Source organism: Neovison vison, chromosome 3, assembly GCF_020171115.1.
Source record: "Neovison vison isolate M4711 chromosome 3, ASM_NN_V1, whole genome shotgun sequence".
NCBI classification, from domain to species: domain Eukaryota; kingdom Metazoa; phylum Chordata; class Mammalia; order Carnivora; family Mustelidae; genus Neogale; species Neogale vison.
In genome coordinates this window covers 9,762,427-9,776,409 of record NC_058093.1, presented here as the reverse complement: position 1 = coordinate 9,776,409, position 13,983 = coordinate 9,762,427, and the positions used below count along the sequence as shown (strand labels likewise).

At 41.0% G+C, this 13,983-nt stretch overlaps 1 protein-coding gene across 2 annotated transcripts in view; it reads right to left on the bottom strand.

Annotated features, from left to right (window-relative positions):
- LOC122902155 (MOB-like protein phocein) overlaps positions 1 to 13,983 on the bottom strand; it is a 42,718-nt gene that overhangs the window by 23,644 nt on the left and 5,091 nt on the right. Inside the window, exons 1-2 of one of the 2 annotated variants that reach the window (XM_044241227.1) lie at positions 4,924 to 5,029; positions 1,635 to 1,697 (exon numbers count right to left, since the gene is read on the bottom strand). In XM_044241227.1, coding sequence (XP_044097162.1) covers positions 1,635 to 1,697; positions 4,924 to 4,983 — 123 coding nt within the window. In that variant the 5' untranslated portion in view covers positions 4,984 to 5,029. Of the gene's footprint in view, positions 1 to 1,634; positions 1,698 to 4,923; positions 5,030 to 13,983 lie in introns of those variants that run through there. The other variant, XM_044241228.1, reaches the window with a different exon arrangement.

The window sequence follows — 13,983 nt, the reverse complement described above, 5'->3', positions numbered from 1 at the left end:
GAGAGAGGGAAGCAGGCTCCCCGCCGAGCAGAGAGCCCGATGCGGGACTCGATCCCAGGACCCTGAGATCATGACCCGAGCCAAAGGCAGCGGCTCAACCCACTGAGCCACCCAGGCGCCCCCCACAACCTCTACTTTTAAAGGTAGAAACACTTATACATTTTTCCTCTTATTTTTCCCAATTTCCAGACACTGAGCTCTAAGTTTATGTTTCTGTATCCTCCATAAGGCCTACCTCATTGCCCAATAAACACTTGCTGATTGAACAGTATCTTTTTTTTTTTTTTAAAGATTTTATTTATTTATTTGACAGAGAGAGACACGGCGAGAGAGGGAACACAAGCAGGAGGAGCAGCAGAGGGAGAGGGAGAAGCAGGTTTTCCCGCGGATCAGGGAGCCCGATGTGGGGCTTGATCCCAGGACCCTGGGATCATGACCCAAGCAGAAGGCAGACGCTTAATGACTGAGCCACTCAGGTCCCCCTGAGTGGGAATGTCCAAACAGCCATTCATTAATGAAGAGTCGTCCATTTCCTATGCTAAGTATCTAAATATTATACTGAGTCCATTCTAAAGGTTTTTGGTATTTGTTAATATTATGACTTGTTTTTTATGCTCAAAGAATTCAACTGTATTCCTATTTCATTTTCTAGGATTTTCAAATAATACTATAAATCCAAGTAGCTATCTACGTTTATTATCTAGCCATCAAGATAAGGCCAGCTTCGTTTTTATTTTTCCTTTAAATATGCTAGTTAACTAATGTCTAGTCCATATACTAGTACACCCTAATTTCAGTCATCATTTTGTTAACCCCTTAAAGCAACTTTTAATAATTAGCTACAGAAATTATTTTTCCCAAGATTATAGATTTTATTCATTTTGGAAGAACTGCTGCATTTTTTTTTAAACCCAGTAAGTATATAATGTGATTCTCATTAAGAATGTGTAAGAGTTGGGGCTCCTGGGTGGCTCAGTTGTTAAGTGTCTGCCTTTGTCTTGGGTCATGATATGGAGCCCCACATCCTGCTGCCTGTGCGGGAGGAAGCCTGCTTCTCCCTCTCCCGCTCCCCCAGCCGGTGTTCTCTCTTTCACTGTCTCTCTCTCTGTCAAATAAATAAATAAAATCTTAAAAAAGAACGTGTAAGAATCTCTTGAGGGGCTTTTCAAACCAAACATGCTACAAGGATGTTGATATTCAATGCCTTAGTGAGCTACTTGGTAGTGGCAACAACCTAAAGGGAGGCATCTTAGCCCTCACATATATTAGAGCGGCACAAAAGTTAAAAACTGATGGGAACTTTTGGTAAATTTAGACACATGTTCTCAATGTTCTCTTTCCTACTTCATTATGTTATTCTAATTGAGCATTCAATTAACTTTGAATTAAATTCACTCTAAAATCAAATTTGGTACCCTAATCTGGTAGATTATTCATAGATACTAAAATGTACGTAAGTTTCATTACAGTCTACTATATCATCTTAAAACAAAATGGAGGATTGATAAAAGTTTTAAACATGCATTCTATTATTTCCATGGATTCTGACTTGTGCTAAAAGATATAGGAATATTATGCCAAAGGAGGTAAAATGCGTAAGTTATTGGAGTTGTGAAAGAAACTACAGTTATTACCTGCTGAACAGCTAAGGTACTGTCCATTTCATCAAAGGATTCATCAGGCCAATTATAGAAATCCTATAAAAAAAAACAAACCTCATTGTTAAAGCACACACAAAGTCAAAAAAGGCAACAGGACTGAGATTAACTTCAATTCTTAATAAAGATCCAAAATTGCACTAGAGAGAAAGCTCTCATACTATAAGTAACAGGATTATCAGTGAATAAGGGAACTTTATTCAAAGTTTTTAAATGAACACCAAGATTTTATATAACTGAACTACAAGTTACATTTTTTCAACCACAAATCCCTCAAATAGGGCTCCCATAAACTTTTCATGTATTACCTGAAGAGATAAATCTATTACTTGTTTGTTTATGGTGGTTTAATATTTCTTAAAAAGTTAAGCTGAAAAAGAATCTCCAAGCACTGGATCAGTTTTTTACCTTAAGAAAACAGTCTGTGGTGGGGTTAGGTACTGTTCCATAAGTACTACTGTAGACCGACATTATAAATTATTATTCCAATTCCAAATGGTGTTTCAAATTTCTAAATCAAAATATGAGCTCCATCAAAAAGTAGTCATCCAGTCTTCTTTTAAGGGCAATCAATACTTTTGTGGATCACCTGCACTGGTTCTGAATTCCTCTATAGATAGTCCAATCCACAGGTACTCCCCTAAGTGATTTTTTTTTTTACGTGACTTAAGCTTTCCATCTGACAGATTTTTTTCAGCAAGATCTACATATGGCAAGGTCTACCTATGTATCCTTAGCAAGCAGTACAATGCCTAACACACAGTAGTTGCCTGATAAATGTCCCTGGGGTATAACTGGGGGAAACAGTAGTAGTGAACCAATGATCTGTACCAATTAACATGGGTAAGTCACCAAACGCCTTAAGCAAACTGGAGTAAACTGAAGAATTCAGTGTATGATAGATACCACATGAAAAGAAGCTTAAGAAATCCAAAGCATACCTATAGATATAATGCATACATCGGAAAAGTATAAAGAAAAGGAATGATAATCACCATCACTGGTTGGAAGGAGTGGGTAGAAGAGAGAAGAATGTGATAAAGAGGGATTCATCTGTATTAGTAACGTCTTAGTTAGGAGGGTAGGTGATGGGTATACCTTCTTAAATGTCTTAAACTTTTCATATCATTCTTTTTTATAGTGCCCTGTATGAATGAAAATGAATTTCTTTCTAATATGTTAAGAAATAAAAACAACTTTCTGGAAATTGTTCCAAGATGTCCCTAGATGTCCCCAAGATGTCCAAGATTTCCCTAGATATCATCTAAGTATTATTGAAGACTAGTTTTTAAATTGTTTCTATGTAATCTATACTGAAAGTTGTTTCTATCAGTATGCTTTGACTACTCTTTCCTTTAAAAAAAATTAAGGTAGTTTTAAAAATATTAGAAAGCACATAAAGGAATATCCAGAAAACATACAAAACTGTTAACTGGTAATCAAATGTTTTGTCTCATCACAACTGTCATATAAACACAAAAGGAACCAAAATCAGCTTAATGAACACTCTCATCTATTTCAAGGAATAAACATTTATTGAAAACCAACTACATGCCTATATCCCAATTGAACCAATTAAAAAAAAAAGGAAAAAAAGTAGGAAGATATAGATCCAAATAAATCATTTAGAATAGACCTATTTCAGTGAAGAAAATTAGTGTGACAAGAAATAGGAAAGAATGCTCATGCAGTCTTTTTTTTTTTTTTAAATCCTGACCTTTCATGTGATGATTTAACAACCTTGATCTATGACAATGTGGAAAAAAGCAAAGGAGATTTTTTAATGTGACTTATAACAGAAAACAGATGTTACAATATTAACTTAAAATATTTTATAACATTTCAAAAAAAATTTATAACCTTTCAAAATTAAGGAGTAAATAAAAATGGATGGCGATTCTCAGAATGTGAGTACAAAAGTCGACCTCTGAATATAGTAAGAGAAACTGTTTCCAAAGAAAAAGAAGTAAAGCTATCTGAGAAAAGTGCATTTATAAAGAAAGTTTGGAAAAGGTAAAAACAGTAATACATAAATTTCCAGCAATATGTCCAGAAAACGGCCAGAAGCAACTGAGAGCTAAATCTGACTCTATAATGGGATGTTTAAGCTCAATACTCTAAAATTCAGTACTAAAAAAAACTTGTTAAAGAGAAAAGGTCACCAGTGAACTAAGAATCCACAGACTATGTAACCTTGAGCAAATGCAGCCGATTCTCTGGGACTCGGTTTCCTTATCTGTATCATGGATCTAGGAAGGTGTCTGGATCTAAAAGGTACTTCGAAGGGATTCCCTTTCCAAAATTTTTTCTAAAATTCTGTACAGCATATTAAAATCTATTCTCTACGGTCAGAGCTCCATCGTTTGTCCCTGGGTCTTCTTCCCCCCCCCCCTCAGATCACCTTTTCTTTAAAATTACACTTCGACACGTCTCTTCCGATGCTAGCGCATACACTCAACAGCAATGTATTTCCGCTGGCTGGTTAATCACTTCAAATTTAAATGCCTGTATGACTTTTCTTTATAATGTGAGACACACCGTCTTTTGAAAACCCCCAGAATCAATACCTAACCGAACACCACCTCGCCCCTAAACACTGCCCTACTAAAAGCGGATACAACGACCAGTTCATCCCCTGACTACGCCTCCCGTAACAAGGAATGACATCTAACCAGAGCAGCCCGAGAACGAAAGCCTGCTGGGGCAGAGAACAGCTGCAGCCAGAAATGCTCAAAGGCGAACTGCAGGAGGATCAAGTAAATTGTCGCCACCCGGATCCGGCTAGACGGGCTGGATGGCAGAGGCCGGGCAGGCACGTCACACACCGGGAAGGAACCGGAAGCCAGGAAGAGGCCGGCCGTGTTTACACCCCCTCCCGCCGCGGCGCCCCCAACCCTCCCGAAATCCCCAGGGTCTCCACCTGGCCGGCCGCGCCCTCCGACGACGGTCAGCTACGGTTCAGGGGAGAGACGAGAACAAGCAGCCGCTGCTGACACGCTCTTGGCCCCGAGCCTCGGCGGTCGCCGCCCGCGTCTTCCACCCACCCCTCATGCCCACCCTCAAGTCGGGCTCGGCAGGCCTCTCGAGCCGCCGCCGCCTCAGCCATACCCCGGGGCTGCGGCTCCGGAAGAGCAGGCCGGGGGCGGGTGCCCCTGCCCGCCAGCTTACCGCCCCGGCCCAACCTCCTCTCGGGGGCGGCCAGCTTCCAGGTGCGGCGCGGCTCGCCACCGAGAGTTCCAGGGCAGGAAAGGTGCAGAGAGAGTACCTGCGCCTTGGTGCCCGGCCTGTTCCGCCTCAGCACTGCCGTTCCCTCCGCCATGACCATAGTGCCAGAGTCTGGGCGGCTGGAGTGGATACCCGGATGTAGGGGAAGGCTGCCCGCGCGGGGGCGGGGGCGGGGGGAGGCGGGCGAGAGGGGAGGGGCGCGACGGGGCGGAGCGGCGCTCCGGGTCCGGACGTCAGGGAGGGGCGGTAGCTGACGGATCAGCCGTAGCCCGCGCGGAGCAGGGCGGGAGGCCGGGGAGGAGTCCCAGAAAGGACCGGCTGGCGGAGGGAGAGACACAGAAAAGGGAACAGCCGACGACTCACACGGCGCGACGCGGAGGCAGAGAGAGACATGGCCGTGGGGGCGGGGAGTGGCTTCGGGAGAGCCGGCCGGCACCGTGGGCCCCTACGAGAGTGAGCAAGGCCGGCGTAACCTGTCGCTCCATCTCCCTGGGCGTACATTAGTCGCGCTGAAAAGACAGGGTTTGCACAATGGGGACTGCTTCAGTAATCCCTTGCACAAGCAGATACCCGGAGAAGCAGAATTCTGCCCCCGAATCCGCCTCGTCAGAGTGCAGAAACAGGCCCGCAGTCCGGGAAAATTCCTCAGACCCCCGCGGGAAACCGACCCAATTTCAAAAAAGACTAGGGCTTAGTCTGTCAAATGATGTTTCCACCATCCGCTGACTTCAAAGCCAAGGACCTTTTCAATGGCAAGTGTGTGTAGATAAAAGCCTCAGAGGCTAATTATCTGAGAGAGCGTGGACATCTGGTATTCTGCGTCAGGCGGACAAAATTAGCTCTTGTTTTTTTGCAAGTCAGAAGCAGGAAGAGAAAACGAATGCCCCTTGACAGATGGTGGGAGTTGTATGTACATCTTTACATGATTCTAAATTTCTTTTGTTGCAAGTTTTAAGTGTTCTCCTAACGTTATGTAATCACGAAAGTTCGGCAAACTTTTGTTTCCTGTTTAGAAACGTTAAATTTTTGATCAGGGATGAGGGAGGCCATAGCATACCAGATGTGAAGCCAGCTCAAAGGGTAAAAACCGCATATACTAGGGTGATTTCCAAAAGAAAAAAACATCAAATAACCCATCAAATACACCTAAAGGTGCATTGAGAATGCCTGAGAGCTGTATCACAGACGGCCTCCAAAAATGGAGGGAGGAAAGCAAGGTTCGTTAAACTAGTGGGTGCAAATTTTACTGAATAATTGTCAGAGACTTGGAACTTTGCTCAAAGGGGTTAGACAATGGGAAGTTGGTTTACCTTTAAGATTCCTCCTTTCTGGAAGGTGTATAGACTGGTAACTTCTCCAGAGCAAGTTAACTTAATTCCATCACTACTTCCTAGTATATTTATTTATTCAACAAATATTTATTAAGCCCCACTATGTGTTCAGCACTGAGGTACAAGTATGAAAAGGCCCAGTCTTTAACCATAAATTACTTAGAGTGTAGCACTGGGGACAGACGGGCAATCACCAATTCTCTTGCAAAATATGGTGAGACTCTAGGACAAGTGGCACCCAAATGATGCCTTCCTAAGAGGCATGGGGTGGGCCCGGGGAAGAGCAGAGTCCTAGGTAGGCCTCTAAGTCTGTGAACAACTCTTTTTTTTTTTTTTTTTCTTAAATTTATTTATTTGTCAGAGAAAGAAGGAGAGAGAGCGAGCACAGGCAGACAGAATGGCAGGCAGAGGCAGAGGGAGAAGTAGGTTCCCTGCTGAGCAAGGAGCCCGATGTGGGACTTGATCCCAGGACGCTGGGATCATGACTTGAGCCGAAGACAGCTGCTTAACCAACTGAGCCACCCAGGCGTCCCAAGCCTGTGAACAACTCTTACCTCCAAGGATTAAATTAAAATTTCCCAGATTGTGTGGTAGTGTCCCTCACTTGCAAGTAACAGTTACCTATAATTGAAGGGGCTCATCTTAATGTTCTCTTAAGTTCAGATCTGTTCTATGATTTCACCTCATCTGAAAAGAACAAGAGAAAAACTGAATAAGTAGGCTTTAAATTCAGGAACAGAATATGCATTCATCTCTGAAAAGTCTGATAAGGTTGCATTGTGATGTCAACTCTGGCCTTGCTCACAGGAAGAACCTTGTTCTTTAGAGTTGAAATGTTTCTAGCTCATAACCTTCACATTTTAATTCCTCTGTCAGTCTGCAGATTATGAACTCCAAACAAAAACAATTTTTAAAAACAGTGATAACCAGTGTTTGAGGGGTGAGAGAGGGAAGTGAAGAAGAAAAGAAAAGTTTCAACCTCATAGAGGATGAAAGCAAGTATAAAAGTAAATATTCCTGGTATACCTGGCTGGCTCAGCTGGTAGATAGAGTATGTGACTTGTGATCTTGAGGTGGTAAGTTCAAACCCCACATTGGGTGTAGAGAGTACTTAAAAATAAAAACTTCAGGGGCGCCTGGGTGGCTCAGTGGGTTGAGCCGCTGCCTTTGGCTCGGGTCGTGATCTCAGGGTCCTGGGATCGAGCCCCACATCAGGCTCTCTGCTCAGCAGGGAGCCTGCTTCCTCCTCTCTCTCTGCCTGCCTCTCTGCCTGCTTGTGATCTCTCTCTAATAAATAAATAAAATCTTTAAAAAATAAATAAAAATAAAAACTTCAAAAAAGTAAATATTCCTTGACTTTTTTTTTAAGATTTTATTTATTTATTTGACAGAGATCACAAGTAGGCAGAGAGAGAGAAAGGAGGAGGAAGCAGGCTCCCTGCTGAGCAGAGAGCCCGATGTGGGGCTTGATCCCAGGACCCTGGGATCATGACCCGAGCCAAAGGCAGAGCTTTAACCCACTGAGCCACCGAGGTGCCCCAATATTCCTTGACTTTTATTAAAGTTTTAGAAGAAAATATTTTACAAATCCAGAATAACACAAGTAATTTCAAAAATATCTATCTTATATGAAATTCTCTTTGGGGAAGGTTAAAATCCAAGTAAAATAGTGAATGCCCATTGTGTGAAGGGCAATAAGCAAATGCTGAGAAACATAAATAAGATGTATAAGCTCCTTTCCTCAGAGAGTTTAAAAATGAATGGGGAAGGGTGATATATAGATTACTGTATTTTACTATACTACATAACAAAATGTCAGGGCATCCTGGGTGACTCAGTCAGTTGAGTGTCTGACTCTTGATCTTAGCTCAGGTCTTGATCTCAGGGTCATTAGTTCAAGCCCTGCATTGGGATCCATACAGGGTGTGGAACCTAGCTGAAAAAAAAAAAAGGCAGCAAAATGTCTTAAGTCTCTTGTTGTCCATTCCCCTTCCCAGGTGTTCTTTGCAAACATACTTTTATCTTGCTCAGTATCCATCTCTCCTCATATGATCAGGGAAAGGTAAACCCATCTCTGGTTGAGGTTTGAGTCCCCATTGTCCTAAGCCAAGGTTTGGTTAAATGGTAAGCATCTGACTCCATTTAGCCTAAAGAGGTATAAAAGTATATCTCATGGAGGCCTTTGGAAAGGTTTGGGGGAAGAGATAGGGTTAGGAGAAATGTTTTCTTTTTTTTTTTTTTTTAAAGATTTTATTTATTTATTTGACAGAGAGAAATCACAAGTAGATGGAGAGGCTGGTAGAGAGAGAGAGAGAGGGAAGCAGGCTCCCTGCTGAGCAGAGAGCCCGATGCGGGACTCGATCCCAGGACCCTGAGATCATGACCTGAGCTGAAGGCAGCGGCTTAACCCACTGAGCCACCCAGGCACCCCGGAGAAATGTTTTCTTGTTCTTGAGGAGATACCAAAAGAGATGTTTCTTTTTTTCTGCCCATGAACTTTGCCAAGTTCCTTAACTGCCTTAACCATATTGGCTTGAAGGGAGCCAACCTAAGAGCAAAACTGACACACTATGAATGATGCATGAAGTAGTGAAAATGTGGCTTAAAGTATGGGTAGCATTTCTATGTGGAGATGCAGACTTCATCCCAGGCCAAGCAAAGTTGAGGCAGCAGGGAAGTATGGGGAAGTATGTTCATAGTTGAACAGATTGAATAATGAACAACATATTTAAAAGATTTCAAACTTAGACAACTTTGACTACACTACAGATGAGAAGATACCGAAGTCACATGGCACTTCATTTTTCTCTAGAATTCTAGAGCATTTGACCAAATCAGTGATTATAGTAGGCAGCTGCCAAGATGGGTCCCAGTGATTATTATATCCTGGTATGTACACTTTTTAAAAAATTATTATTTTTTAGAAATCTCTATACCCATTGTGGGGCTCAAACTCATGACCCTGGGACCAAGAGTTGCATGCTCTTCCAACTGAACCAGGCAGGTGCCTCATTTCCTGTTTTCAATAGGGCACCTGATGTCTTTCATGAAGTTAGCAGCACTTTCTGTCTTTATTTTCTCAATGACATTAATCCCTATTTAAAATTGTGCTGAGGACCTGGCTGACTCAGTTGGTAGAGCATATGGCTCTGGAACTTGGAGTTTTGAGAGTGAGCCCCATATTGAGGGTAGAGTTTACTTAATAAATAAATAAATAAAAGTGTGCTATTAATTTAGTTGTTCACTTCTCCCTCCCCAATTTTATTCATTCCTGTTTCTCCAACAGTGCCTGGCACATATTCAAAAAAAAATTAATGACTTAAAGGGAACAAACTGGCCTTTTTGAATTGACACTCAAGTCAGGTAAGTAAGTACCCACTGATGCTTTTGCAAGTCAAGTCATGACTTGACTTTGCAAGTCAAGTCTAAATGCTACTGAAAGACCATTTTGCAAGACTTGGGCTAAATTTTAGCATGTCTTAAAGAACTAGGCTTAATCTGTAAGAGGGAAGGGGGTTGGTTGGATCCATTCCTTATGTCTTATAACAAGAAAATCTCCAGATAAAGCTAAGACTGAAATTAAAAAAAAAAAAAAAAACCTGTAAAAACACCTATAGAAACCATGGAAGAACCTTTAAATATTGGAGATGACTTTTCAGTTTGACATAATACCTAGAAGCCATAAATGGAAAATACTTATTTAGCTATACTAAAGTGACTTCTGCAAGTTCAAAGCATAAACAGAATCAAAGCCAAAATGATAAACTAGAGGGAAAAACTTATCACAAAGAACCAATTTCCATAATCAATAAAGATATCACAAATCTTAAAAGGCCAATTGTCCAACAGAAAGACAGGTAAAGGATATTCACAGTCAGTAAGAATAGTCAGTTAGCAGTAAAGAAACAGAAGTGACTGTCAAACACAAGACACTCACCTATTCATAATGATAAAAGTAGAATTGTTTGGGGCGCCTGTGTGGCTCAGTGGGTTAAAGCTTCTGCCTTCAGCTCAGGTCATGGTCTTAGGGTCCTGGGATGGAGCCCCGCATCGGGCTCTCTGCTCTACAGGGAGCCTGCCTCTTTGCCTACTTATGATCTGTCAAATAAATAAATAAAATCTTTAAAAAAAAAAGAAGAATGGCAACATAAAACCTTTATAACATCTTCTATCATTGAGGCTGGGAAGAAATCAGTCTCATACATTGCTGTTAGGACTATTAATTGATAGAACTTCTAGGAAGGGCAACTTGGAGATATGCATGTGTATATACACATATGACTAAAATCCACATACCTTTTGACATAGTGATTAATCTTATAGTTGCTCATGGGCAAAGTAATTTATACAAAAATTTTATTCACTGCAGAAGTATTCCTAATTTAAATAAGACTAGAATTTAAATATTCAACAGTGGAGAATGCTTAAATTATGATTCACCCATATAATAGAACATTATACAGCTATAATGAAAAATTTAAAGATTTTTTTCTTTTTTTTTGACAGATCACAGATAGGCAGAGAGGCAGACAGAGAGAGAGAGGAAGGGAAGCAGGCTCCCTGCCAAGCAGAGAGCCCAATGCAGGGCTTGATCCCAGGACCCTGGATCATGACCTGAGCCGAAGGCCGAGGCTTTAACTCACTAAGCCACCCAGATGCCCCTATAATGAAAAATTTAAAAAACTCTAGGTTCTTTATAGAGTCATTCCAAAGACTATTATAAAAAAAAAAAAGGTGTCAAATGGTATGTATGGAATGTTATTTTTTGAAAAAGAAAAAATGAATTATTCACATACATGAGACACACATGTATACATGCCCTAGCACATACGCATGCGCAGGCACATACACACACAATGTATACATAAGATACCCCTGAAAATATAAAATGTAACACTAGTTGCCTCTGAGGATGGAACTGTACGGCTGGGGGATAGGGTAGGGAAGGATATTTTTAGTGTATATCTCTTTAGTATACATCTTTTATTTTTTTTTAGATTTTATTTATTTATTTGAAAGCGAAAGAGAGAGAGATAACAAAAGGAGAGGGAGAAGCAAACTCGCCACTGAGTGGAGAGCCCAATGCTGGGCTTGATCCCAGAACCCTGGGATCATGACCAAAGCAGAAGGCAGATGCTTAATGGACTGAGCCACCTAGATGCCACAGTGTATATCCTTGTGAATTTTTAACTATGTGAATGCTACCCATTTAAAAAAAGTTATTTATTTGACAGAGAGAGATCACAAGTAGGCAGAGAGGCAGGCAGAGAGAGGGGGGAACCAGGCTTCCTGCAGAGCAGAGAGCTCCATGCCAGCTCGATCCCAGGACTCTGAGATCATGACCTGAGCCAAAGGCAGAAGCTTAACCTACTGAGCCACCCAGGCGCCCCCCCACCCATTTTAAAATAAAACCAAAGTTTAAGAAACAAAATGGAACAGGCCTGACTCAAAATGTTAAGTGATATCTAGTCCCCTCCTTTTACATTAATTCTTAAACTAAGAGGTGATTTGTCCATGTCATATAACCAGTATGTAAACAACATAGGATCTGAGCTTGGATTTGACTGGGCTTTCTCTAGAAGGATGCGTAAGGGTAAAGGAAACCATATAAATACTCTTCACAGAAATAAAAGTTCAAAACTCCATTTTGGTGTGGGTGCAGAGAAAACAAACATGCTGGAAGACGCATGACTTGGTGTCACTCTCGAGAGCAATCTGGTAGTCTTTACCAAGAAGGTTAAAAATGCTCACAAATAGGTAAGTGCATGGGAAGACTTGCCTTATCAGATATCAAACTTACATATAAGTTTATATTTATATTGAATACAATGTGGTAAAATAGAGAAATCAATGGAACAAGGCTATAAAACCCACAAATAGACTTATTTAAAAATTTAATGTACAATAAAGGTGAGTCCTCAAATTTCAAGCTGGGGGAGTGATGGTGGGTGAAATGGATAATCTAACAAGGTTGACACAAGCTAACTGTCAAAAAAAGTCACACACATAAACCATATAGTAAATAAATTATGGGTTAATTACATGTTCAAAATTTTAAAAACTACTAGAAATGAAATTTGACTAGCTAGAAATTAAAAATGCACATCAAATTAGGACAAATATGACAAGCTAGTATCTCTAGTATATAAAACCTTATGACCCATATTGGTTGGTGGTAATGCAAAATGGTGCAGCCACTACGGAACACAGTACATAGGTTCCTCAAAAAATCAAGAACAGAGGGGCACTTGGCCAGCTCAGTCGGTGGAGCGTGCGACTCTTGATCTTGGGGTTGTGACTTAGAGCCCTGTGGTGGGTGCAGAAATTACTCAAAAAATATAAAATCTTGGGGCGCCTGGGTGGCTCAGTGGGTTAAAGCCTCTGCCTTCAGCTCAGGTCATGTTCCCAGGGTCCTGGGATCGAGCCCCGAATTGGCCTCTCTGCTCAGCAGGGAGCCTGCTTCCTCCTCTCTCTCTTTGCCTGCCTCTCTGTGATCTCTGTCAAATAAATAAAATCTTTAAAATATATATATATACATATATATGTATATATATATATATATGAAATCTTTTTAAAAATTTAAAATGGGACCACCAAAGTGCTTTTTAAGATTTTATTGCGGGAAGGGGCAGAGGGAGAGGCAGTTTCTTCACTAAGCAGAGAGCCTGGTGCAGGGTTTGATCCCAAGACCCCGGATCACAGCCCGAGCCGAATGCAGCTGCTTAATCAACTGAACCACCCAGGCACCCCAGAAACTACCATAGGTCTATCAAGCAATCCCACTTCTGCATATTTATCCAAAAGAACTGAAATCAGAATCACTAAAAGGTATTAGCACTTCCATGTTAATTGCAGCACTATTCACAAAAGCTAAAGATGTAGAAACCACCTAAATGCCTACATACCAGAAGAATGGATAAGGAGAAACGTGGTATATATATTCAGCTTTAAACAAGGAAATACTGCAATATGTGACATGAATGAACTTTGAGGACATTATAAATGAAATAGCCAAACATAGGATAAATATTGCAATAATCCACTTACGAGTTATCTAAAATAGTCACTGATAGAGTAGAATGGTAGCTGCCAAGCACTTGGGAGGGGGGGAAATGGGGAGCTGCTAATCAAGACATAATGTTCCAGATAAGCAAGATGCAAAGTTCTAAAGACGTGCTGTACAACACTGTGCCTATAATGAACAATACTATTGTACACTTAAAAATCTGTTAAGAGGATAAATCTCATGGTATGTTTTTATCATAATAAATAAAAATGAAAATCTTATAATGCCAATTTTTTAGATAAAAAATTTTGTAAAGCATACACTTTCTGGACAATAGGAGGGAAAGCCACGTTAACAGTAATACTCATACAACACAATAGCTTCCTGGTAACTTTATTCTCAATTTCCCCAACTTTCAGTGTCAAATCGTTTATGACACACTTTTTTAAAGATGTTAATCATTGAGAAAGAGATCGCATTTGAGATGGGAAGAGGGGTACAGCGAGAATCTCAGACTGCATGCCATGCGCGGAGCCCAAACACAGCCTTGAGATCATGACTCGAGCCCACATCAGGAGGTGGACACTTAACTGAGCCACTCACACACCCCTTAAGGCACACTTTAAGTCAGACAAACCTGAGTTCAATCCCAAATTATAACTTAAAAGTGGTGTCACCTTGAGCAAGTTATTCACCTACAAGGCAAGGACTATCTGCCTCCCAGGATTGCTATGATTACATGTAATTAAACAAGGTTATATAT